The sequence below is a fragment of the Poecilia reticulata genome, linkage group LG15 (assembly GCF_000633615.1).
Source record: "Poecilia reticulata strain Guanapo linkage group LG15, Guppy_female_1.0+MT, whole genome shotgun sequence".
Taxonomy (NCBI): domain Eukaryota; kingdom Metazoa; phylum Chordata; class Actinopteri; order Cyprinodontiformes; family Poeciliidae; genus Poecilia; species Poecilia reticulata.
In genome coordinates, this window is record NC_024345.1 from 15,812,626 (window position 1) to 15,839,197 (window position 26,572).

Genomic DNA, 26,572 nt, shown 5'->3' on the forward strand with positions numbered 1-26,572 from the left:
TTTATTTTAATCACATACATTTTTAAGTAAATTGCTGTCATTCATTTGTGGAATTACTTATTTCTACTAAAGATAGTGTCAGTGAGTGGGACTAGTTCGAAGACTAATCAGTCAATGGGTTCAATATGACAAGCCATAGACAAATCAAATATTTCATGGTGGACTGGTGGATTTTTACCTTTTTTTTTTTAGAATTTCATGTAGGATCAATACAAGTTTTAATAGATAATTTATTCTTTTATTGATTTAATTCCAAGCAGTAAAAAGTATTTTATTCAATATTATCCATATAGTACATGACAAATTAACTTGATTAAATAATTTGAATTTAACGTTCTAGTTTTAGTTAAATCATCTACTAATGACTTACTTACTGGATTTTAGCAGTTTTGACTCTATAGCGTTCAACGTTAGACAATGTTTTTGCATGTCAGGCTCCCACACACTTCAATTTTGCATTCTATAGTCGTCACTTCAAGAGAGCAAAACCTTTCGCTATTTTCCCATTCAATTCATAAATCATTTTATGGTGCAGTACAAGTTTAACCTCCTGCCAGCATCCTTTGGTTTTCCCACACAGCGCGTCTGACCCTTTAGCATTTTCCTCTGTCCCACATAAACAGTGGGGGTGTCTTCAGCTCCTAACCAGGAAAAGGGGGCGGAGCCTGAATTCCAAAGTGGAATGAACTTCCTGTGGCTACGTCACTTTGGGATCGGCTGCGAGCTGTTGAGCAACGCAGACAATCAGCGGAGTTTCGGGTTTGTTACGTTTGCATCTAGCAGTAAGTAAGACATTTAGAATTATTATTTTGTTCCAACCTATTTCCGCTTTTTGTTTGTGTTCTATTCTTTATGTTGTATACATCGTTGTGGGGTATTTTGTAGCAGTTACAAGCTGTTTCAAAGTTCTAAAGCGATGCTCGCTTAACAACGGAAACTTCTGTCCCGAAGGCCGTGTTATGTGTAGCAACAGGTCCACGACGCTGGATTCCATTAACATTACTCTGCTTCATATTTACATATTTCAGTAGAAAAAAAAACAAAAAAAAAAAACAGTATCCTCTTTCTTTTTTTTTTCAGCTGAGGTGAGGACCTTCGAGCTAGAGAAAGTAGCCTTGCCTGTTGTCAGGTTTAGGCTGCGGGATTAAAGAGCTCTCCAGTCTCAACGCTTTCGTCGAAACTGCCTGTGGGGATTCATGCTGGATTGGTTAGCTAAATGCGGTACGAAGCTAAAATGATGCCGGTAAGATTGGATTTATTTACACAAGTTTTATCGCTGTGCTGTAACATATCGTGTCTGTTTTCCTACAGTACGATCGTCATGTTCTTACGTTGTGAATCACCAGGGTATTTAAATTCACGCAGTAAACTGATAGGGTAGCTTCTTCATAAGCTTTTGTTAAGTGTTTTTTGCGGTGATCGGTGCTTGTGAGTGTGCTAGAGGACGTAAATTGCTTCCTAGGATATGTAGTATACAAACCCGCATCAGTCTATTCCCTTAGGACACATACTTGTAAAGAGTGACCATCTTAAGAGCCTAACTACAGAAGCTTTATCATTTGCATAGTCTGTACTTGGATATTCATATTTCTTTGAGCATATACTAGAGCAGGGGGCATATGCCAAGTGTTGTTGGCAAAGGCTAAGCTTAGCTCTGGACTCTTGCCGTGTCATCACTATCATCATCTTCATCATCAGTGGTCCATTGCTTTTGCTGCAGTGTGGGATATAATTTATCAGTACCTCCTTGATGCATGTAGGGAGAGCAGTGGACAGATGTCTGTGTCCTATGTACGGAAAATTAGTATTGAAATGTCATGCTGATGAATAATGATTGGCATATTTCATAGGGTGCTAAATGTCAGAATAAATGATTTTTAAAAATACATTTTAGAATGTAGCATAAAATGTTACATTTAATTCAGAAATTAGGGCAAATTTCCTAGTTTGTGCTGAAACCTGTAAAAACGTTGCTGCAAAATCACAGGAAATTGTTTATGAAAAATAAGTTTTAGACGTTTGCATGAAAATGTTCAACAAATCAAATTTGAGTGTTGAACCTTTATGGTGTTTACTATAAATGTATGTTTTTTTTTGGGTTGAGTGACAGAATATTTTTTGTCACAAGGACATTATGCACACACTATTTCTCAACATAAACATCAGTCAAGTTCTTACGGGCCACTACAAGAGATCTCTCCTGCTAACAGCCGACACTATCTACTCTTACTCTGAATAATTTGAATTAATGAGTTACAGTAACCTTTAATTTCTCTTTGGGGTTAATAAAGTTTGAATTTGAATAAAGCTAAACATTTGTTTTTTTTTCTGAGTGTGTACAGTACATAAACATTAAATAAGCCATGGTTAGGTTGATATAAAACAGTACTTGTTTTCAGGTAACTAAAATCCAATTTTGTTATGCCAACAGGAATAGGGAGGAAAAAGTATTTAGAAGAGTCAGCACAGTCAGTCGCAAAATCACCATCACGTCATTGGAGCAAATGCTGTTGCCTTGCTAATAGTTAAAGTTGCATTTACCTTTATTCGCCTATTGTCATAAATGCTAGAAAACGCAGCATGTGTTGATATAGTACCAATATATTTGTCATCTCAAAGCATTTTACAAGTCAGGACGTATTTATGTTGAAGAATATATAATAGTACTTTATTTGAATACATCCTACCATGTAAATAAATTTAAATTGCGCACATCCCAGTTCTAAGAAATCCGTCTAAATTTGTTGAATAATCATTAACTGTACAACAACCCCTCATCTCGAGTGAACATGAGGAATGTGTTAACAGACAACGTTGCCAGAAGTTGCCTGACGTTGGTGTCTGGCAACCTCTGACATTGTGTTGTATTAACGTTATTACTATGATTATTTTCTTATCAAAACAGCCTTCGAGTTATTTTTAATTAATCGTCTGGCGGCTTAATTTATATCACAGAAGGAACAATTTTTTTCACTCTGGCTGTCTGATTTTAAAGTAAAGCCAGAAGATCTCAGCTTGCAATAAGCTGTATTAACTGTTTTTTAGCGTAACATTTTCTTAATCTCTTTTTTATTAATTAAAGTTCGCCTTACATTGAACGAGGTTTACTGTTGAGTAACAGGTTGTACAAGATGGAGTGATGTTGATTGTATAAACTCATCACGACACATCTTACGCAAGCCCTTATCTTGATTAGCGTATCCTTCTTGGCAACCGAGTTGAATTTGAATAACACCTGTCGTGTTTATGACCTCAGCTTGTTAAGGACATGTAGTCAACATCGTTGCTATCGACAGGCTTCTCTTCTCTCACCCCAAATGATTTTTTTCTCATTAATAGCATGGATGGATGCTGCACGTGTTTTGATGAGATACGGTTTCTTGTGTTTGATTAAAAGGGAAATGGCCTGTGTTCACTCTTTTCTGATGGGAGGTATTGTTTTTGGTTTTTTTGGTTTTTTGTTTTAAAAATTGCAGCACCAATCAGTGACCCAGATTGTAGAGGCTGGTTCTTGGGGAGGAGTGAGTATGTAGTGGCATAATTGTTGGCTGTGATTTAAATGGGGGTAACCGGCAGGGGGGGGGGTGTCACTGTTTCCGGAACACAATAAAGCAAAGGAGCTCTTCAACACTGTGTGGTGGAAACCACATTGTTTGTGCCCCTGTGCCATGGCTGCACTCCGATAAGGGACACTCGTCCCCTTTATTGAACCAGAGCATTGTGTAACTCATTTACATGCGAGTTGCGGTTATCTCTGCTTAAACAGCTTTGTCGAGCTGCTATTTGTTATTCTCACATTTAGGCTTGAATTCATTCTTGTTTATTGACTAATAACTTTTATCAAGATAATTTAAAGGAACAGTTGTGGGAGAACAAATTTAAACAACATAATGTGCTATGGAAAACACTTGGTTTGTTTTACAAATGCAAAAAAAAAGAAAATCCTGTCGGTTTCCTATTTCTTTCCCATGACAAAAGGCTGCTTTGTGAGTAGATTTTTAAGTTAGTACTTGATATGTTTGTGTACATATTTCGGCTATCATTATTCCATCACACATTTTTACCATTTCTCAGTTACACTATCTGATGTAGCAGATTGTGAGAAAGGGGAGTCATACTTCAGGAAGTATTTTTTTGCTGCGTGTCAATAAAAACCTGAGAAGGGTTTCGCCCTGACATCTACACTCCTGTTAACTCTGTGGAAGAGTTGTGGTGTTTTCTCAACTACACCATGTGATAAACAAGGACATTGCATGGACTGATGGACAAAAGGACTGTTGGATTTACATGATCTTTTTATGAACTAAAACGGTAATTTCACCCTTTTTTGTGACACAGAAACTTGGACTCTTATCGGCCAATGCTGCTCTCTTTTTGTTTAATATGATCAGTTCAACAACCTCTTAAGGTACACTTCATGCTATTATAACATTAACCAATTGGTATTATGGACTTCAACCAAAACACTTTGTTTAGGAAGTAAAGAAGTAGCTGTTTCTGCCAGTTTTGTCTGCAAAGGATTAACTGAGTTCTCAACCAATTGGATCACTGCCTCATTCTCAAAGATCATCAGCAGAAGCGAGATGTCTGTAGTGAACATGTTTTTAAAGTAATAAGTCAGCTGATTGTTCAGAAATGAATGATGAACGTGTGTTTTCAGTAGGCAATGTGATGCAACTCTGTTAAAAAAGCCACATAAGATTTTCTCCTAAATTTGGATGGCTCTATATATAGGTTCTATAAAAAAAAAACAACAACTTTGTGTTAAAATCCTTGTTGTCAAAGTAGTTATTCAAAAAAAATAAATCAGCCACAACATAGATGAGTCTTAATATGTAAAGCTGCTATTAACATTTGGACATGGGTTCCAGATTCAGAATCATTTGTCTCCAGGAATTAAAACTTAACAGATTTTTTTTATTATTATTGTTCAATCCCCACTTGTAAAACTGGTACGCTTGCCAGGTTTGTGAACATTAATTTTATATCAACTATACTTATATCAGCCAGCGTCTATTGCTCAGTACTCTGCTTGTTTTTATGTTTTGCTGTTCGGTTTTAAAATTTGATAATTTGTTCTGCATGCATTTGCTTTCTTATTTTATTGCTGGTTTTGATTAGTTTCGCTCTTTAAAACCCTGACTAAATTTCTATTTTTAATTGGTCAATCAATGAAATATTGCTCTGATATTATTAGTTATTTATTCACTGCTCAGAGTTGTCTTTTTAAATAACTTTTGATTGTTTGGAATCAAACTGGCTATGAGTGTGTTAAGGAATGCTCTTCTACTACAGACTTTAGTCAGGATTCATTCCATTGCCATGAAGATGTTATACCTGGAAACTGGAATAGTTCCTGCAGCAGAAAAGGCCATTTCATCTTGCAGTCGGGAGTTTGCCTTCTCTACTCGGTTTTGCATATGAAAGATTAAGTGCCACAAGGGCATCATTCAGTGATAGCTAAGTCCATCTCCCCCGTTCTCCCCAGATTATCATATTTTACATAAATTAAAAAGACCTCAAATATTTAGTATTCATTGATCACTCATACAGTAGGTTGTTTTCTGAAAGCTGACATTTTTTGTTATGTATTTATAATAGCAGTCATATTCAAGACAGTTTGAGTAATTTTGTTTCCCATGACCTCTGTCTTTTTCAGAATCGTTTAGTTCAGGAGCCAGGGCGTCTCCACAAAAAGTAATAATTCTCCTCTGCTTAGTTTCGACTCCGTTTTTTCCTTTATCTCCCAGATTGCCTCTAAGTGGGAACCGTCTCATCACGTAGACCAGAGAGGGGAGGATATTGCGAGAGTGCAGATCATCAAGCGATAGGCTGAGTGCTGCAGTGCAGAGCATGAATAGAGATTGTTGAGACCGAAGTGGCACAGTTTGTTTTAGTGTTGTATAAATCCCTCCTTGTTTTTTCTAAATGCTGCAGCTGAACGACGGCAAATGGATGTTTGGATTCCATATACTGTCTGCAGTTTGTTACTCCTGACCTTTTCTCCCTCATTGCCTCATCCTCTTGTGCCGCCCGCCGTTCCAGTGAGTAGGTGAATGAGATGAAGAGAAATAATGCAGAAAGCCATTAGAGGGGGATTTCTGTTGCCTCACCTTTCTGAAGGACTGCTATGCTGGAAGCGAGTCAACTCTTGGAACTGTGGAGCGCACGCACACATTCACAGACAAACACTGCTGCAGTGTATTAGAATCCAGTAGATATTGGATTCAAAGGTGACTTCATCAACAAAACGTGGCTGATTCATTTTCTTTGCGAGTAATTGAAAACATGGATGTGGACGTAAAGCACAGCAGTTGTAAAGCAAAGGAGCTTTAGAGATGGGTTAAATTATAACATACCCCAAGCTCCCCCCTTATCTTTTGCAGCTGTAAATATGCCTCTTAATGTCTCCTATTTAATCAGTTTATTCACCAATTGGCATTTGATAACATCTTGGGTTCAACTAGTAGTAAATCTCAATGTATTTAATTGAACTTAAACATTTTGCGGACTACGTCCATGCTCTTTTAATGTGGCAACATAACTGCGAAGCAACAATAAATATCGTAGGTACAACGGAGTGGAGCTATTAATGTTTATATTGTCTTAAAAAAATGTAAAACAAACCGTAATATGATTTATTATTATTGTCACAGTTAAATTATTTTACTTGGAGCATTTATTGTTCTCATTTGCGTCATGGAGGAATGACAAATCTAACATCACTCTTTTAGCCTGCTGAGCAGCTGGATGTGGCAGGGGCACGGAAACAGAAAACAATTACTGGACCTTAATGTTGAGACTTCTGAATAGAAAGAATTTGGAACGTCTTGCTGGGCGCTGTCAGCTGCAACCAGCATGGGTTTAATAAAAAAATATCAGGGAAGTTTAGATTTAATTTTAAACACACGTCTGACCCCACAGATGTGTTGCCTCTTACACTACGCCCCATACAAAAAAAAACTGTCACACTAGCCTTTTTCTCTGACCTCTCTGAAATTTCTGTAGTTTTGAAACCGCACGATAACTCCTGTCTAAGAAAGACCCAAATTATAGGTTATCTGTGACTGGATGGGTTTTGATGGATTACTTTGCTATTGCAGAGCAGTTGTACTAAAGCCCTGTCATTAGCCTATCTCTGGACCTTGTGAAACCATCCAGAGAGCAAAACAACAAACCACTGATCCACCTTATTCAATATGTGAGCTAATGGACTATGATCTTGAAGTGAAGGGCAACAGAATTGACTCCCAAGGTTTTGAGGTGGAGCAGATGGATTAATAGACTTGTAGGATTGTTGGAAGTAATTTATTTAATAATCCTGTAACCTACTTTGTCTTTTTTTGATAATAAAGGAGTGTGCCACATGTACATGATTGAAAGTCTTGTTTAGATCTGTAATAATTGACATTTCTTTATCAAAACCATGCATGCAGTCACAAAGAACAGGACATAAATCACATCTTTATCAACTTTATTGCTCAGCCTTATAGCCGCTTCATCTTATGTAACCACATTCTTGGCAGAAACACTGACAAAAAAAATGGTGTCCTAATACAGTAACGCAGAACAAATGAGATGGTGTATATTTGATTTTCAGTCTTGGGAGCCTTTGAGCTCCTTTCAACAGGGAGCTTAAGCACTGCCAGCTGCAGTCTTTCTGCTCCTCTAGATGTGTTCTTATTACAGCACCTTTTGTCTGTGGGTTTTGATGTTGCAGCCTTTCATCTTTAAAATACACCCAATCCTTTCTGTCTCCTGCAGAGAGAGGTCCTACAGCTGACCTCCAAGACTGCGAGGTTTTGTTCTGTCCAAGTTATTACAACTTTCCCTTTAGCCCAGGTACAGAAATGTGATCCAGATAAGGAATTTCTAGATTATATAATATAATGTATATAAATCAGTTTTATCTTGTGCGTACTTGAGAAAATAAGATCACTGTTGTGTCTGAGACAGCAAACTGGTAAGAGGCTATATTTTTATATAGCAGATTAACATAATCTCTGATATATCCCCAGTGACCTTGCCTTATAGCTTCTTCAATTCTAGATAGCCAGAGGACAGGATGCACATTTCTTTAGATTGGCAGTCATTTTCATTTTGTAATTCTTTACCGTCACACCAACGCCAAGTGCTGGGAAATGGCTTTGACTTTGCTGATGCTGTAATAGAATTAGCAGTCTGTTGCCTTAAGAGAATAGCAGAGGCTGCTCGCACCTTCTGCATTCCTGGGCAATCTCTCAAGACAGGAAGGAAGTGCAATTCAGCTTCTGATCCGCTCATTTGCTTCATATCTAATGGACGAAAGGCAAACGAAGCAAATCTCGGCCAAATGTTTTCGTTTCCAGTCTGCATTAGTTTTGCACGGCTCAGAGTTGTTTTAAAGCTGTGTGAAGCTAGCGAGGCTTTCTGGTTATCTGCAGAGTAGCTTTTAATTTGCCCTGCAGTGAGACCATCAAGCTGTTATTGAGCTGTTTCATTTTGCTTGGTGTTGTCTATGAATATTTAATGCTCTCAATTTGTCCAGCTCAGTCATAACAGGGGCTCCAGATACTTTTTTTTCTCCTCTTCATCATGCATAGCAAGGTGATATAGTACTTTTTTTATTTTTTTAAATCATCAAATGACCCACAATCTATAATGTGAAATATTTTTTTCTTATATTGATTTCACTTTTTAAAAAATACAAACTCTACACAAATTCCTTATGTGAATGTAAAAATTAAGTAACTATATCACTTGAGGGTTTTATTATTATGGCCTCATCCACAGGGTGCATGATAAAGTTCTAACTCATCCAGAAGGTTTCTGGGCCCGGTCACTGTTGGCCCTGGTTGGCCCTTTCAGTGTCAGAACTGCCACCCAACACTATTCTCCTCCTATTGATTTCTTCCACCTTCTCTCTCTCTCTGTCAGTCCACCATGTTTACACAGGCAGGTCATGTGTTGTATGTCCTCTGGGATGTTGTGAATTGCTTTGGATTACTTCCTTTGGAGCTTGGACCTTTTACTGTGCGATGACGATGTGGGATGCCAAGTAATTTTCAGTCAAGTTAAGCAGAACCGCGTTAGAATCACCAAGCAGCCATAAATCTACCTTGGTTCCACAGGGTGAGCTTTCACAAAAAAGGAATAAAAGGTTAAATCTGGTTACAATAGTCTGCATCACACATTGCAGGAAAGGATGGTGCTCTCTGTGCTGACAATGATGACTCACCAACTCTGTCAATGGAGTCTTTTCACTGACATCTTTATTAAGCAGTCCGGTCTGGTCAGGGCCTCTGACTCAGCACGCTATTCTCCCCTCCTTCTTGCACTATCACTATAAAACAGTTTGTGTGGTACGATTATCAGAGACTGGCACCAATTCATTCACTCAAGAACCTTAATTTGTGTTCTGATTGAGTCAGAACTGTTTGTCCTCTTCTTTTTGAGTTTCAAACTTATACCCATTTTCATAATGTAGGTAAGACTGTTTTTATAGAAGCTTTTTCTTTTCAAATTAGACTTTAGATGGAATCCTAAAGCTTCCAGCTTGTTAGAAGTGCTTGTGATTCTGTGGTATAAAAGAAAACCTGATTAGTTGTCATATTATCTTATTATTCTAGTATGTTAGTTTAGATAACTTCAGACTTTGTAAACTATGAACTACATCAGGTGCTTTTCATCCACCATGTAGCTCAACCATAGCCAGCCGTTAAGTGATGGCAAATATGAATGAGTTCAGCAGCGTCCAGTAACATACACGCATAGCTCTGCAAACTACAGGCAGTCCTCTCCTCAAACAGAAAACATTCAAGGAGAATTGTTGTAGTTGTTGTTAAAAAGTAAAAAAAAATACAAAGAAACGGGAAAGATAAATTAATAAAAAAGATGGTGACATAAAAATAGCAGTTTGGGTGGATTTATATAGTCAGCGTCAGGGTTTATGTTTGAGCTCTGTGCCAGTGGAACGCTTCACTTCTGTATCAGTGTACAGAATCAGTTCTTATCTGTAGTAGCTGAAGGCTTTCACATTCCATTCCACTTTCAGATGTGTGTAGGTGATAACTTTACATCTTCCCCATAATGCACATTTATCTACAAATCAAGCTTTTCCAGAATCAGCTGTGTAGAGCCGGTTTCCCTGTGTTGGGTTCCAGGGATCTCTCTCCATTGTTAACTGGAGTTGTTCAATGGTGTGAAGTTAAATGGAATTTTGGAAGTTTTTGGTTTTTTTCCCTCCTGTTGACAGACAAACAGAGCATAGAAATGACATACTGCTGGTGAAGGAAATAGACATTGTATGCACACACTCACTGTGAAAAGCTGCCCCATCGGGGAATTCTGCTCCAAATCTCCAGAACTGTGGTGTTTTCTTTGCCATCATCAGCTCCGCTTGGTACCAGGATCCTTTACTCTCATGTTCCTGTTTAAGTTATCTCTGCCTAACATGCTTGGCTAACTACTTCTCCCTCCCTCTGCCTCCTTTCTTTACACAGATGTTCTTGACTGTATACCTCAGCAACAATGACCAACATTTTTCTGAGGTTCCCGTTACCAAGGAGACACTGTGCCGAGATGTGGTGGATATGTGCAAGGAGCCTGGGGAAACAGATTGCCACTTATCCGAGATGTGGCGCGGATCTGGTGAGTCCGGAACAGAAGATTTTTCAGGTCTATTATCCTCGCATTTGGGTTTTCATAAAGATGGTGTGTTCATTTGAGTTGCTTCACAAGAGCTCATCTCAGTATATATCTGCAAAGCAAATTAGGTAGAAACTATAACCACCCTGACAAGAACAAAGCACCTTAATATCTCCTACATCTCCAAAGCAGGAGGTTTGGAGATGTAGGGGGGGTGGGTTATAATTTCAGCCTCCTCTATCCCCTATCTGAGACGTAATGACTAGTCAAAATCAGAACTCAAGTACCAAGGTTTTCGAGCCGTTTCCATGGTGAGGCTTCAATAAGAGTGAGACAAGTACCAATTATTGCGTTCGAGTACTTCCACAAGTAGTCTGAAATGAAATCTCAGGATAATGAAACGGCAGACTCATTTTGCAGTTTTCTACTGGCCACTTTAGATTTAAGATGTTAAGATTTAAACAAAACACTAATAATGATGCAATTTTTATTTGGTTGTTCTGCCGTTATTGTGGATTATTTTGTTGACCTCTGCCTGACTGCGATCTGACGCCCCTTGTGCAATGAAACGGGCTTAAATCTGCTGATGAAAATGTCACAAGAATTGTTGATGAGCCCTTTAGTGCCACGTCAGCCGAAAAGAATGAACAGCACACTTTTTTTTTGTCATTAAGTTTGTGCCAAGAGACCTTATGCCTTTGTGCCTTTCAGTGCAGGTCAAACAACATTCTCTAAGCAAACACCACATGTACACTTGTCCAGCATCGTTTTTGTCACGATTAACTCAAACTGCTTTTTAATATTCTTTTTTTTTCCTCATTTTTGTAATTTTTGTATAACCTCTGATGCCCTCTGTTCACAGAGAGACCTGTAGGTGATGGTGAGCGGATGTGGGATGTGCTCAAAAGATGGGAGCCGCACAGAGGGGAGGTGCGCTTCTTTCTGCGCCACAACCGCGCACCTGGCAGAGAATCTGGTACGATTTCAGTCTGTAAATTAAAGATAAGTAGAGGTGTCGGTGTTTGTTCACTTCTTCTACAAATTCAACACCATTGTGCAAGGGACGTTTGACACAGAGATTCTAAATACCAGAGATTGCTGCAGTTTTTCAATACAAAAAGTCCAGTCGTTAGGAACTTTTCAGACCTGAGATTGCTCCAAACCAGTTTACTTTAAAGGGACAAGATGTTTTTAAGTGAGTTTCTGTGAAGTTACCAGTAATGCCTCTCTTACTTTTAGTATATGAGCTAACATTGAGCAATAATAGCTCATTGAAAGCCTAAAATTTACTCCACTCTTGATAGATTTGGAGCAGACTGACGATATGCAGCTGGTCAGGTGGGTTTTACAGCCAACAGCTGCAGCTTTAGTCTGCAGGACATCAAGCTTAGCCAGTGTCTCTTGTAGAAGTATTTACAAAACTTATGCTTCATTGTGTTCATGGTGTTCTGTTCATGTGAAGATTTTCTTTTTTACTTGTTTAATTGCTTAATTAGCTAAAATCGGTTACCCTTGTTTGACTGGTTGTTTGACTGGTTATCTTTCTACTAAAGCCAAGGAAACCATTACAGATAAAACATATTCCTTTAATCAAATGAATAACTGAACACTTTAGCAAGCAAGCTTTATTTGTATGTTTGAAGCCGAATGAAAGCAGAGAATCCTGGTCATCTTTGTGGCCTGTTTTTGTTTTCTTAAGATGACGAGAAGTATCTTATTGGTTGTTGACCGCCTTCTCGGCTTCTGGTTGCGCAACTAAGCCCTTTTACCCCTCACAGCTTGAGTCTAGCCATGGGATTAGGTGGTTGTTTTCCCTTCCTGTTATCTTCTGCTGGTCTTGTTTCCCACACTGTTAGCTAAGCTTTTCTCTGTCCTTCCAATAAAGCCCTGGATTACCTTTTTGGTTCACTGTGTTTATTACTGTATGAGGTCAAAACAGTAAACCGGAAGGATATGATAAAGAAACTCGGTTGTGTGTGTTGGTCGAATCGCGGTTGTACCTTACGCTTGGATATGAACTCAACAGATCTTGTTTTATATTCAGCTTGTTGTTCATGTAAACCTAGAAGCAATTAAATGATAAAGATCTTGATTAGCGGAATAACTTTGTTTTTGTCAAATCGTAGTTTTGCGACTAAAATTCAAACATCCAAAAAGCACAGACACAGTTTTGTCCCCAGACTCTGAGGCTTACATATTCGTTTAAATCCTAAGATTATTGCAAGTTACAAGGAGCACTTATCCCGCCGGTTATCCAGAGGAGCAGCCCAGCCAGTCTGTTTTAACTGAAGCATGTCCTGTTGTGCTGCAGTGTTATAGAAACCTTGGTGTTTCACTGTGTTTATGTGCGTGCGTGTGTGTGTGTGTGTGTGTGTGTGTGTGTGTGTGTGTGTGTGTGTGTGTTTGAGACACAAACAGGCAAGAATCCAGGGGGAAGTTCCAATCATTTTTCACAGCTACCTGTAAAGGCCACTGCTTTAACAGCTTGATATCTTTTGGTGTCACTAAATTAGAAAAAAAATGGTTACTTGAATGAAACACTACAGCAGATTGTAATATCTGAAGTCTTATTTGTTTTTAATCACAGGAGGGTCAAGAGGCCTGGATTCAAAGAGAAATGGAGTGAGAGCTCCCCCTGAACGAAGGATGGAGAACGGGGTAAAACAAACTATTTAAGATATGATTGTACAATAGTTGAATCTAAAACAAACCAGTTTTATTGTATGAAGATTTAAAAAATCTCTGTTACTGGCTTAATTCAGTGTTTTGTTTTTGTTTATTTTTTCATACCAAATCCCTCATTCATCTTAGGTGGCGACTCCTCGGATGGACATGACGTTAGCCGAGCTACAGGAGATGGCCGCCAGGCAGCAGCAACAGATTGAAGCTCAACAACAGCTGCTCGCTTCCAAGGTGCATAAAGCTGGGAAAAGGAGTCAAAAGAAATTAGTTGAGAAGTGGTCAGGATGAAAGTAAAAGCCAAAATTATTGAAAATGGAGCTCAAGTAGCAGGTGCTAAAAAGTCAGGCACACTGCTGAATTTGAGAATACTAAGAATGTATTCGGTGGTTGTGACAGAATAGTGGGCTGGATTGTTAATGATTGCAGGATACGTTTCTGGTATCTGCAAAATATACATGACTTCCTGCTGGTAGTTGAATACATCTCCCTTCTGTTTTTAATGACCTGGTTCCCCATCCTGGTTTGGATTTATTTGTTAGGTACGGTACTTTTTTTAAAAAAAAATTATTTTTTAAAGAACTGTAATATAATTTAAGCACCTCTAAGTTTGGTGCTCGGGCGTTCTAAGATGTTTCCATTCCAGTATACGTAGTGAATGAGGACTGCATGGGAAGCCAGCTGTTTAAACACCATTCATCTCGACTGCTTAACACCATTGAATAAGATCAATCTCCTGTCATTTAACTGTAAAGCATATGGAGAGATATTGTTTTTATAACCACTAAATGGAATGGTGTAAAAGGATACGCAGATAAAACAAAAACATAAATGTATCTAAAAACCGCAGCTGTATTAAGTCGGTAATGTTCTTAGCGCGAAACATTTTAACGGTTTGTATCAATCTGGGGGATTCTGCTTCCAGTGGTGTTCAAAACAAAGTGTGCAAGAAATGGACGTAAAGTTTGCAAGAGTACACTGTGTGATGTTTGCCCTCCCGTAACACTTTCTTAATCTCCCCTCCGCAGGAGCAGCGGCTGCGTTACTTAAAGCAGCAGGAGCAGCGTCAGCAGCAGCAGGCGTCTGAGCAAGAGAAGCTCCAGCGTCTCCGAGAAAACATCGAGAACCAGGAAGTGCGACTCAAGAAGGTCAGGGCTCTCAAGGGCCAGGTGGAGCAGAAACGTGTCAGCAATGGCAAATTAGGTGAGCTTAAAGACTTTTTGTGTGTGTGTTTGTTTTTGAGAGCATCTCAGAACGAAAGCGTCTGTACTTACGTTTCTGTTTGCATCTTTTTCTTTCTCCTCTCACCCCACTTCTGCAGTGGAAGAAATCGAGCAAATGAATAACCTTTTCCAGCAGAAGCAGAGAGAACTAGTGATGGCCGCATCCAAGGTGGAGGAGCTCAGCCGGCAGCTAGAAACGCTTAAAAACGGCAAAAAAGACAACATGCATGACAATCAAAGCTCGGTGGCAGAGCTGGACCGCCTCTACAAGGAGCTTCAGGTGTGCAGAAATAGACTAAGACGATTAAAAGTTAAGCAAGCATAATTTATGTACTTAAATAATGATTCTTATTTTGCCTGGTCTGCCGCACTGGTCAGCTGAGAAACAAGCTCAATCAAGATCAGAACTCAAAGCTGCAGCAGCAGAGGGAGAATCTAAATAAGCGCAACATGGAAGTGGCGGCCATGGACAAACGGATCAGTGAGCTCAGAGACCGGCTGTGGAAGAAGAAAGCGGCTCTTCAGCAGAAGGAGAACTTGCCTGTGAGTTTCATCATTCCAAATCTTTCCTTTTCCATCTTTGACTTGCTCCACTTGTCGTGAGCTGCGTTTCCATTAACCATGAAGTTGCGCAAATTGAGATCGTGAAAGTAAATGCGCTTAATGGAAACACGGCAGTTTCAAAGTTTTTGTGCTATGATGAGGTGTCTGTAGGATGAGGGCTTATCATGTGAACAAGCTTATTCACATGAGATTTTAATTTCATTTATTATTTGATGGAAACACCGCACCTTGGGTGTTTTTCGACTTTAGCAGAATATGGACAAAGATTTGCGCACATTTGTAATGGAAACGCAGCTACGTTTTACCAAAACTCCTATTTGTCACAGATCTTCACCTAGTGGCCTTAAAGTAAGGGTGTTTCTGTCTCTGTTTTACATCAAGCCTCAGACGCCACATTATTCAGAGATCAGCCATGACGTAAGGCAACCCAACCCTCTTATCTTGTTTGGAAGAACTATTTAACTCCCCCGCCATACAAATCGATTCTTTTCGATTTGTTTTCCTGATTTATCTTTGTTTGGGAATAAAATGATATGATCATTAGGACAGAGTTGCATTTTGCATTCTCACTTCTTCCCCATCCCACTCTACAGTCTCATTTTGGCAGAAACGAGTCCTGACGACAGGGGAGCTGAAATGAGTGCAGTCTGTCATCAAGGCAGGCAGGCAGGAATGTCTTTAGATGTTATCTTTTCTGGCCTCCCTCTTAAAAAAACAAAAAAACAAGAGCAACCAGTTTTCTTAAAGAAACATGACCATTTTACAAATATTATATTATGATTTTAAGATTCATTTATGAAGTAAAAGCTGAAATATATAGTACTTGTTAGAATTTGGCCGGCTGAGGTTTTTCGGTTTTTCTCTTTGGCTTCGTCTCTTTGGCAGTAAAAGTACTGAATGTTCTGCCTCGCCTCCCCCCTGCTCTTCCACTCCACTCTTCCCTCTTCCAGGAGTTGTTTTGTACACATGTTGCCATGGGACTGTAATTGGGAGTCAACAGACTTGTTTGTAAAACTGACTGTGAGGAATACATTTTTTTTACTTCTGCCTTACGGTGGAAGTGTGGAATGAAAATGTGCCTTTTTTTTTTTTTTTTTTTTACTTATATGCTTTGCAGCTTTCTCATGTTTTAAAAAAAAATTTAAATTCTTTTGAACATGTGGGTTCTTTTTTTGTCTCTCAAAATAACTTTCTTTTCCTATCAAATTCAGGTCTAATCAATAACTTGATAAATGCACAAAAATCCACTTAGCCATCCTGATGTGTAACTTTGTCTTGTAGAAATAAAATCTATCAGCCTGCAGTGTCTATAAGTTGGAGTATAAATAATAAATGACCTTGTTGGTATATCACATATCGTGAGGTTTTGCTAAAAGCTTCTAATGAGCAACATACAACCTGCATTAAAGCATCCCAGCTTGTTGTTTAAACCCTCTTGACATTTCTATTAAACCAGGGTCAGTATATGGAAGTGTTTGCGGTTTTGTGTGTGTGTGTGTGTGTGTGTGTGTCTGCGTTTTTAGAGATGGAAACCCGAATAGGCCTTAAGGAGAAGGTGCCTTACCCGCAGCCTGCCTTGAATCATAATGAGTGATCCCCTTTCATACCAGCACAAAAACACAAGCCACCCAAAGCCACATTTTCCTCCAGCTCAGCAGCAAAAGTCTGGCAGACATAGTTGCCACATATTGGCCGAAGAACGATGCTCAGTTGTCCCCACATGATCTTGGTTACATCCCCCCCCCCCGCTACAGAACACAAAGAGGCTAATATTACGTTGAACAGGAAGGATTATTTGGTCTTTTGAACTGCTTTTGCATGTTTGTGCTTTTTGTTTTCTCAAGAATGGCTATCCTGCTAAAGAGAGGGCTTCAAAAGACGCTCACCGTCAGGTAACTAAATTAGTACTGCAGCTGTACCTTTAACTGCTTTCTAATCACAACTAAGAAGCATGACTTCTTTACACAGGAAATTTCATCAGTGTTTGGTTTAGTTTACCTTTCAGCATGACATTTGAAGCATGTTCATTTTCTTATAGAGGTCATCTTTGGCTGATAATAAAAGAAAAATCATGTTAATTTCAGCCAATTCATTTAGTCTACTCTGTAAGAAAATTGTTAAAGATTATTATTATTATTATCATTATTTAATAAATTTTAGCCACTGCTTTCATGCTTATGACTGATTTTAAAATGTCTGTTTTTATACTTCAGATCAAACAGGTTGGGTACATTTAACAAGTGATGCAACGTATACAACATCTGTTCAATTTAGAAATATTTTTAATATGATAATTTCACAGAATATTATACCCTTTTGCTGTATATAAAATTGATATTAGTTGGTTAATTTGTTGGGCTATCAGCTCGTGTATCCACCCTGAAGTCAGTTGCTTCACAGATGTGACAACTGTCACACGCACCTGTAGTTTTTAAGACATTGGTCTGAAAAGGTTACTGGATGGCACTTCTTTAGTTTAGAAAAACCTCATCACTACACCCTGAATAAAATCTTAAGCAGTGATGAGTTGTTTCAGCAAACCCCTTTGTGGGTTTAAATCAACTCTTATTGATTTCAAATGTGGTAAAATACTGTTTTCCACATCTTGAACACTGAAGTCAGCATCTCATAGCGCCACCTACAAGTCAGAAAAGAGCATCTCCTTTTTTTTTTTTTTTTTTTCCTTTTTTGTTATACTCATTTCAATCATTAGTTTCTCTTCTGTTACATTGTTTATTTAGGTTCTCATGTATTGAATTTTCTCTTTTCCATCCTGTTCTGCTGCCACCGTCCTTCGTCTGACTAGTTGTAATAAATGCCGTCTTGTTTTGTCTTTCCTGCCCTTTCTTTCCCCTCCTCTGCTCCCTTAATACCACAGCTGCCCTCTGATGGCCAAGCCGGGCTGCAGTCCGGACCGTCTCGTGTGGCAGCAGTTGGCCCTTACATCCAGTCATCCACCTTGCCCCGAGGTCCATCGAGGCACGAGCTGCTTGTAAAACCAGGCTACCCAGACGGCACCGCCACTCTGCCAGGCAGCGACTCCCAGAGCAAGGCTAGTTCAGGTGAGAACCTCTGACTAGGCAGCAACCACCTGATTTGTCTTATTTTATTATATAAACAACATATATATGCATATTACAAACAGCTGATCTATTTAAAATTGTTTTAGCAACTTCTGAACTGAAGCCCTTCATTACTGAGATGCTTAAAAACCTATTTTGCTGTTGGTTTTTTTTTTTGTCTGGGGGAAATGTCCTGATTCTTGCAGCAGCAGCAGAGCAGACTGTTACTCCTGCTGAGTGTGAAGTCAGTTTGAGCTCAGAAGGTAGCCAGTTTCCTCATCCACTGTCTGCTGTGATCTATTATTTCTCATTTTATTTTAAGGACAAATAGTTTCTCCCCACTGTCTTGAAGATCTCTGTAGGCTAATATTTGCAGTGAGTTGGGGGAGTGTTTTTCTATGAATTCTTTTCACTACTGAAGCGATGATGATGATGCTTAAACAATAGTTTGCTTCGATCTCTTTAGCAATACTTTAAGCTTTTTGCAGAAATAATGACTTTTCTTTTCTGTCTTTGCAATCCTTTTGCGTTTTACAAAAACAAGCCGTTAAGCCTTTGTAAAAACAAATTAATAAATAAATAAAATAAACTGTAGCTTAGCAAAAAATACGAGCTCAGCTGGGCAAATCTAAAACTGATTCAACACCTAAGAAGGATGTGTTTATTTTCTTGGTTTACATTGATGCCAGAGAGCCTCTGCCTGTAGTGTTGTGTGTCCAGATCCCAGTGAGGTTTTACAGTCGGGAGCAGGGGGATCCACTGGACCAGTGCAACATAAAACATTGCTTTGCACTGTCTAATGGGATTCACTTGAGTCACTCTCTTATCCATTCATCTGTGGATAATAGACCATCTGTGTACACCATAGTATTAAAATAAAATCTCATCCGATGTGAAAACTGTTCATTACAAAATATCAGCAACATCGCACACTCACATTCCCGCTGCGTCTTCATCAACCTATATTTGTCCGTTTCTAGCAAAACAGCACGAAGGCAGTGAAAGTAACATGTTTATTTTTTCCCCAGTCTGTCCTGTTGCATGCGATTACTTCTGCATGGTGGGTTGATGTGCAGCATGATAAGAAAAGAGAGAGAGAGAGAGGGATGGGCGGGGACAAAGAAGAATCTGTTCTTAATAAACAATTGTTCCCAGTTCTTCTCTAGCGTCCGAAGTGTAGAGCAAAGTATAAATCTGTCTCCAGGAAGCTGCGCTGCTCGCCGCATGGCCCCTCAGGGGGGCCAGTGCCAGGGCTCGGCCAACATCATGTCTAGAGCAAAAGAAACCTGAAGGTTTTAAGACTGCTTTGCTTCTCTTGTCTTTGAATGCATCTCCGTTAGAAGCCATGTTCTTGCTTAAGCCTCTGAAAGAGCTGCGGGCTAAAAGAAAAGGTACACACTCGTGTTTGTGTGCGTGTGTGTGCTTTCAGGACTTCTCTATCGTGTCGAAACATTTTAGATACTTTTCATTTGATGTTACTTATAATTTTGATAGCTCAGCATGTGTTGTTCTGCCATTTGCGTAAATCTCGCTTGTTGAGATTTTTTTTTTATTTTTCCCTTGTCCGTTCTTTCTCTGCATCGCTAAATGGGTCAGTTGGAACAAATGCATAACCTTCACTTGAGCTGACAGTCAGAACAGACTGACAAACTCAGTCTGTTCGCGTTTGCACAATGTGCACTGACGTACGACTCCTCTTCATTTGGTTTCCTGCAAGTCTTATGGAAATATCCTCATTTTCCCATGGTTGTGATGCTAATCTCGCTGGAAGCAAGTGCTCCGTGCTTTATGGCTCATCTGACTGCAGACATACTTGGCCATTGGCTCAGTCTTAGCCAGTCATCCAAAAGCAAGCCATAAGCGGGGAGATGTTCTCCAAACTTTGTGTTTTATTATGAGTTATCCCCATTTCTAGTTCAGTGTGGTTGATTTGGTTTCGTTATTTATGTCAGGAATATTGTACTATCTGAACAACCCTTCCTCTCTTCCTCTTCCTCCTCCTCAGGTCTGCAGCCTGGAAAGCCGGCAGACTGGAACTCCTCAGGTCAAGGTCCAAAGGTCAATGGACCCGGCCCAGCTTCAACACTGCCACGGATGACCTCTTACTCCAACTCTAACACAGAACAAGGTAAGAGGACCACACACAGAATCTGAATTCTTTCCAGAACAATGTAAGAACTGATTTAGCAACCTTCTGCCCTGTCGTTTTTAATAAATAAATTTACTGTATAATCAGATGAATCTGAACTGAAGAGAGACAGGAAGGCGCGCCCCTTCTCCATGTTTGAGCCGACGGAAGCTCCCGCTGCCTCCCTTCGCAAGAACCAGAGCAGCGAAGACCTGGTCAGGGATGCACAGGTGAGAGAAAAACTGGTTTAGTGTTAACCGATAGAAGCGCTTCCTCACATCTAAAAGGTTTTCCTTCTCTTCCATATCCATCCAGTCTGCCCCGAAATCCGCAGTCAAGGTGCCCCCTCCTGTTCCCACCAAACCAAAAGGTCCCAGCGTTGTTCCCTACAGCAAGCAGGGCCTGAACACGGGCACTTTCCCCAAGACGAAGCCCCACAGCCAGCAGCCGCCGGCCGCCCTGGGCCGCAGCCCTCTACCTCCCTCTCAAAGCCAGACACTCCCGCTGCCTTCCAAGCAGGACGCGCCGCCTGCAGCCACGGTCCGACCTTTCACCCCAGAGCTTCCGTCCTCCAAAGACGGCAGCCTGACGAAGCCGTCGACGGCAGACGCTCGCTCCATTTACTCCATGTACACTCAGCAGCCCGGTTCAGGAAAGCCTTTCCAGTCTGGGATCCAGGGAGCCCTCAACAGGGCTCAGACCCGCCCCAACGGGTTTACCAGCGGTGAGAATATTCACGGTTATTCATTTTGATCATGGCTCGCAATAAATTAGAATAATTATGGAAACGTAAATTTATGTCATTAATTAAGACGTCTGTTTTTTTAGATTTATGACATGGACTGATGATTCAAATGTGAACCTACTGAAAGCATAAAACTTATGTTTTCAGAAAATTTTTATATCACAAAAGACCATTGAAAAATAATTTTTAATAGACATGCCATCAGACAGATTTGAAAATTGTCCAGCAGATAATTATTGAAACCTCAACCAGGTGGGTCATTGCTAACAACTGATTGTTCAGACTCCTGTTTCTAGGCATGTTGGTGGAAAGTTAAAAGGAGGAAAAAGCATGGTGCTATATAGACATTGTTACTCGGTCCGTAAACTGTTATTGGTGAATGTAATTATTTTTCATTTGATCACTTTAGTTATATTTAGCCTGTGGAATGTTGCAATTAGGTTTCTTGGTTGATTTTTCTTGGCATGTTCAGTCTGGTGGCAGCAGTAAATACTAAAACCAGGACTTAAGGCTTTAATGATGTGACTCCACCTCCATCTACTTCAACATACTGTGGGTTTCTGTGAGCATAACGGTTTCCCAGCAACAACACAGCCTCTCTCTTAATGACCAAACTGAGTGTGTGTTTCCTGTATTTTCCTGTAGTTTATGGCAAACCAGTGATTCCAAGTGGAGGCACCCAACACCTGGAGAACCCGTACCTGGAGCGCCGCTCCCCGGCCCCTGAAAACGAGGTTGACGGTGTCAGGACCAACAGCGGGAGTCCCAGCGTGTCTGAGGACCCCCAGCCAGAAACGGAGCGCATCCCCCGTCCTCTCAGCCCCACCAAGCTGCTCCCCTTCATCTCCAACCCCTACAGGCACCAGAGCGATGGTGACCTGGAGGCCCTCAGAAAGAAGCTCTACAACGCACCGAGGCCCCTAAAGAAACGCAGCTCCATCACTGAGCCAGAGGGTCCAGGAGGGCCCAACATTGAGAAGCTGCGCTATCAGAAGACCACCCTAAAAGCAATGGAGACCGCCGCTACCATGCCAACCACTCCAGCTTTTGCCAGAGAAACAGAAAAGGCGGGAGACGGACCTGCGGGGCCGCATGTGCAGAACCCGCAAAGCATCGCAGAAGTCCCCCAATCAGAGATGGATCAGGCTCTGAAGAGAGGAGAACTGCCGTCGCACTCGGCCGGCGCAAACGTCCCGCCTCCTGTCACGCCCGAACAGACCCCACCACCTTCAGCCTTTCCAGACTGTGAGCTCATCATCCCACCCCCTCCTCCGTCCCATCCGGCTCCCAGGCCCGACGACGCGCTCTTCCCTCCGCCACCCCCTGCTGGCATGGACGACACGATGCCCACTCTACCTCCTCCACCTCTCGAAAGCTTTGTTGAAGAGTTCCCCCCGTACCCCCCACCGCCGTACCCCAGCGGAGCGGAGCAGGACAGCCTGGGAGAGGACACGTTTAACATGAAGGCGCCTGAGGTCACTGGACAGGTCACGCTGCCTCCGGTACGAACCGTCATCATCCTAAGCAACTTTTTTCCATATGTTCTGTTGTCACCTGTTTTGTTTTCTAAAGCATTCAGTTATTCTGTGGTCTATTTTAAAACTCCTTCAAATCTCCAAAAGAGCAAGTCATGAGTGAGTTTGTGCAAGTTCTCCTGGTCAGTGGAGGTGAACTGATCTGATGTTGTTATATAACCAGAAATCCTTGTAAATCACTGCTATTGTTTTCTGGAAAATGGGTCCTGTTCTCCTAACACTAAGAGGATATATTCGAAAATAAACACTAATTTGTGTTTTGTTGTTGCTAAGCTGTTAAAAAAAGACGTGCTAAGCGGTTTTCGTGGAGATGTGGAAGGTTTTGAAAGAACAAATCAGCAGGATAAGAGTAGTATGACCCATTTTCTCTTCCCTCTGGTTCAGTTTCTCTCACCTCTGTAACCAGCATAAAAAATTAAAGGACTTTTGTTCTTAATCAGGTTGCATAACAAAGGGAGGACTTTTTTTTCCCCCCTGCGCTTTCACTTATAACCTGGATTAACATGCACACAGAGCTGGAAAAACATTTTACTGCCCTGATCCACAGGCGACCTGAGCAGACTGAGAGCAGACGCTTCAACACAGGCTGCACTCATGACGGCTGTTTGTTTTAAGTGATGATTAAATCCTAACTACTTTTTTTTAGGGAAAGAGGACTAATTTGCGCAAGCCTGGTTCTGAACGCATCGATCACAGCATGAGGGTGAAGTTCAACCCTCTCGCTCTGCTGCTGGACTCCTCTTTGGAGGGAGAGTTTGACCTGGTCCAGAGAATCATCTATGAAGTAAGGCCTTTTTCCATCAAATGAAACATTTTCTGTTGCTCCCCCCCCGATTTTATTTATTTTGGGTTTGAGCTAGAAAATCTAACAAACAAAAAAAAGTTCATGGTCACTATATTTAAAAATCCCATGACTGCAAAATTAGAGCTGCACTAATCAGATTCTGTGGATAATTTCGGATCACTTTTTTTTTTTTTTTTTTTTTGTAAAGATTTGACCTGTTACAGATTTTAGTTGATTCTGATTGAAGTCAATTGAAATGACAGCAAAACACTTTTTTTCTTTTGTTTGGGTTTTTTTCAGCTTTCTACATAAATGAAATATGCAGTTCCTAAAAAACATTTTTATTTAGTAAAGCATCATTTTCTGAAACAGGCCAATGTTACAAATTCAGTAAAACACACCTCAATGTAGGATAGAAATGTACATAAAAATATATATAGTAATACATATGTAAAAGATCCTTTGAAATGCACATAACTGGCTTTACCCTTATTTCACCTGTGTCTTATTATTTTTTCTGTTTTATATTTCTTCTACAATTTGTGTAAATATGCATGCTTCCATTTACAATCTAACTTGCTGCTGGTACACATCAATACAGGAAAGGATAGTTCTGTTCTATTTTATTTTTAGTTTTTGAACACCTTAAAATGTGGAAATTCTCCAGATCATAAGATATTCTTTTCCCCAGCAACATTAATTCAAAATAACAATGTTAGATATAACAATCTAACACCATCAAATTATGTTATGGTGTTAGATTGTTACAATTATTTCCTGCAACGAAGCCGTTGCCTTAAGCTTCCTTTCTTCTGAGAACAAATGCTAATCTCCTGATTTTGGCACAGAGACCGTATCACACTGTGTGAGAGAGCAGTCGGTGTTACACACCTGCAGTCAAACAAGATGTCACTAATATTTTAAAGTGGGGATTAAACACAGCTAACATTTTAGGCTGTCTGTAGTATTTTACCACAATTAGTATATTAGCATGGCTAGTATCACTGGCCGTAAACATCACACTTTGTATTTTGTGTAAAGTTAGCAAAGCCTTTACACCTTTACTGTCAGATATTCATCAACATGGATAACATTTCCTAATCCAGGAGGTTCTATGACAGCAAATACAACGAAGCTGAGAGTCCAGTTCCAAGTTTCACCCCGTTTAGGGACCGTTAAACATGCTTCCCTTCATTCTCCAAACTCAGGTAGAGGATCCCAGTCAGCCCAACGACGAAGGCATCACAGCCTTACACAACGCTGTGTGTGCTGGACACACGGAGATTGTCAAGTTTTTAGTCCAGTTTGGCGTCAACGTTAACGCTGCGGACAGTGACGGCTGGTAGGTTTACCGTCTCTGACTTAGTTGATGTAGAAATGATTGTAGCTGTTATTTGGGGGTTTGGGTGGGGTGTATCGTACTCGCATTAACCTTTTTTGATCATTTTGCCCGTCCCCCTTTTACAGGACCCCTCTTCACTGTGCCGCATCCTGCAACAACGTACAAGTGTGCAAGTTTCTGGTGGAGTCGGGTGCAGCGGTCTTCGCTATGACCTACAGTGACATGCAGACGGCAGCAGATAAATGTGAAGAGATGGAGGAGGGTTACACTCAGTGCTCGCAGTTCCTTTATGGTCAGTAAAAACTGTTTTCTAACATTGGCCGTTACCACCTTTGTACATGTTTTTTTTTTTTTTTTTTTTTTTTTTTTGTAGTTTTTGCTCTCTTGACAAAAAGTGCTGCTTGATATGAATTTTTTTTCTATTTATCTTTGTGTCAACTTGACTTCTCAGGTGTGCAAGAGAAGATGGGAATAATGAACAGAGGTGTGGTCTATGCTTTGTGGGACTACATGGCTGAAAATCCCGATGAGCTGTCTTTCCGTGAGGGAGACTGCATGACCATCGTTCGCAGAGAGGATGAAGACGAGATCGATTGGTGGTGGGCCCGTCTGGGCGACACGGAGGGTTACATTCCTCGTAACCTGCTAGGGGTGAGTTAGGAGCCTCTACAATCAATCTTAAAACACGAGAATTGTCATGAAACGTTTGCATTACTGACACGTGTGTGTTCTCAAACAGCTCTATCCCAGAATCAAGCCAAGACAAAGAACCCTGGCTTGAAACTTGTGGATCTCAGCACGGCTCTGCACTGGCAGAAACTGTGGAAAATGTTCACCTCCACACCAAGGCTTTAAAAGACTGGGGGAAGGGAAAGGACCCTGCCGAAATGAAGAAACGAGAATAGACCAACCGATATGAAGGATCAACTGTTTCTGGCACTTTGTTTTATCTACAACAGAGGAATTTTATCTCGCTTATTCTTTCCTGGACATAATTAAGACACAAAATGTATTTTCTTTGTGTGTGTTTTTCTGTTTCTGTTATTATCCAAAACTGCACTTACACTGACAGAAACCCAAATTTCAGCGACAATTCAGTTTTTGTCCTGAAACACTTCTCTTACAAAGTCTTACAAAATATTTCTCTGTGTGCTGGTTGTTTTCTAACACGTTTTGGTTTTACCGTTGCATGATGTCAAAAAGCAGCTGAGGATGGTATCGACACATTCTGTTACTAAAGCAGTTTTCCATTCTGTAAAATCTGCCTTGAAATATCGGCTTGTACCTCTTGTTGTTTTAGTTAAAACTCAGAGAGTGAAATGACCAGAGGAGGAAGCGTTGATTGCTTCCTTGCAAATGTGTCCTGTGGTCCATGACGCCTAGTGGCCCAGTCAGCTTTTCTGCACTGACACCTGGTTGAGCAGCCATACATGTATCTTTTTCTATTTTCATCACATAAAAACCAGTAAAAATCCAGCTCTAGAAAATGTAGTTATTGTGAAAACTCATGTGATTTTCAAACTTAAGACTTTTTTTTTGTTTTGTTTTTTACTAAAAAAGGAAATGTTAAGGAGTACATGTATATTTTTATTACGACCATTCCATTATACTATAGTAACGCAGGACAATGAGGCTTATACTTTAAGCCTTAAATTCTTGCAATCACTGTGAGGAAACGTGCATAAGGTTGAATGCGAGTCAAACAGGGCGTAGCCGAAAATAAAAATCTTAAAAATTATGTAACCAGTAAGATCCACAAAGGTAGCTCATCACATATCTGTTGGTGCAGATGTATTTATTTTTGTTACTATTTTCCTTAGCCTTTTCATCACAAACGCACTATTGTAGTATTTTAAACATTTACAATAAAATACTTTGTACTAA

General features: G+C 40.2%; 1 protein-coding gene across 4 annotated transcripts; it reads left to right on the plus strand.

Annotated features, from left to right (window-relative positions):
• Positions 1 to 700: 700 nt before the first annotated feature.
• Positions 701 to 26,572, plus strand: tp53bp2a (tumor protein p53 binding protein, 2a). Of its 4 annotated transcripts, none has more exons than XM_008429564.1 (20): positions 701 to 786; positions 1,081 to 1,243; positions 10,482 to 10,629; positions 11,489 to 11,602; positions 13,214 to 13,284; positions 13,438 to 13,539; positions 14,334 to 14,508; positions 14,627 to 14,808; positions 14,907 to 15,071; positions 16,937 to 16,984; positions 17,971 to 18,154; positions 20,160 to 20,282; positions 20,391 to 20,512; positions 20,598 to 21,006; positions 21,673 to 22,529; positions 23,209 to 23,346; positions 24,555 to 24,688; positions 24,814 to 24,980; positions 25,140 to 25,339; positions 25,428 to 26,572. In XM_008429564.1, exons 2-20 carry the CDS (start codon positions 1,217 to 1,219, stop codon positions 25,467 to 25,469), a joined length of 3,408 nt encoding a protein of 1,135 aa, XP_008427786.1. In that variant the 5' UTR covers positions 701 to 786; positions 1,081 to 1,216; the 3' UTR covers positions 25,470 to 26,572. The 4 variants fall into 4 exon arrangements, with proteins under 4 accessions (XP_008427786.1, XP_008427787.1, XP_008427785.1 ...); XM_008429565.1 differs by having other exon boundaries at positions 702 to 759; XM_008429563.1 differs by having other exon boundaries at positions 707 to 782.

What these genes read in the sequence shown, in the direction of transcription:
- tp53bp2a (XM_008429564.1), top strand. Translation starts at nt 1,217, where the DNA reads ATGCGGTACGAAGCTAAAATGATGCCG. An exon ending in GCCTCTACAAGGAGCTTCAG is followed by an intron (nt 14,809 to 14,906) that starts GTGTGCAGAAAT and finishes CGCACTGGTCAG; the next exon opens with CTGAGAAACAAGCTCAATCA. An exon ending in CAAAAGACGCTCACCGTCAG is followed by an intron (nt 16,985 to 17,970) that starts GTAACTAAATTA and finishes TTAATACCACAG; the next exon opens with CTGCCCTCTGATGGCCAAGC.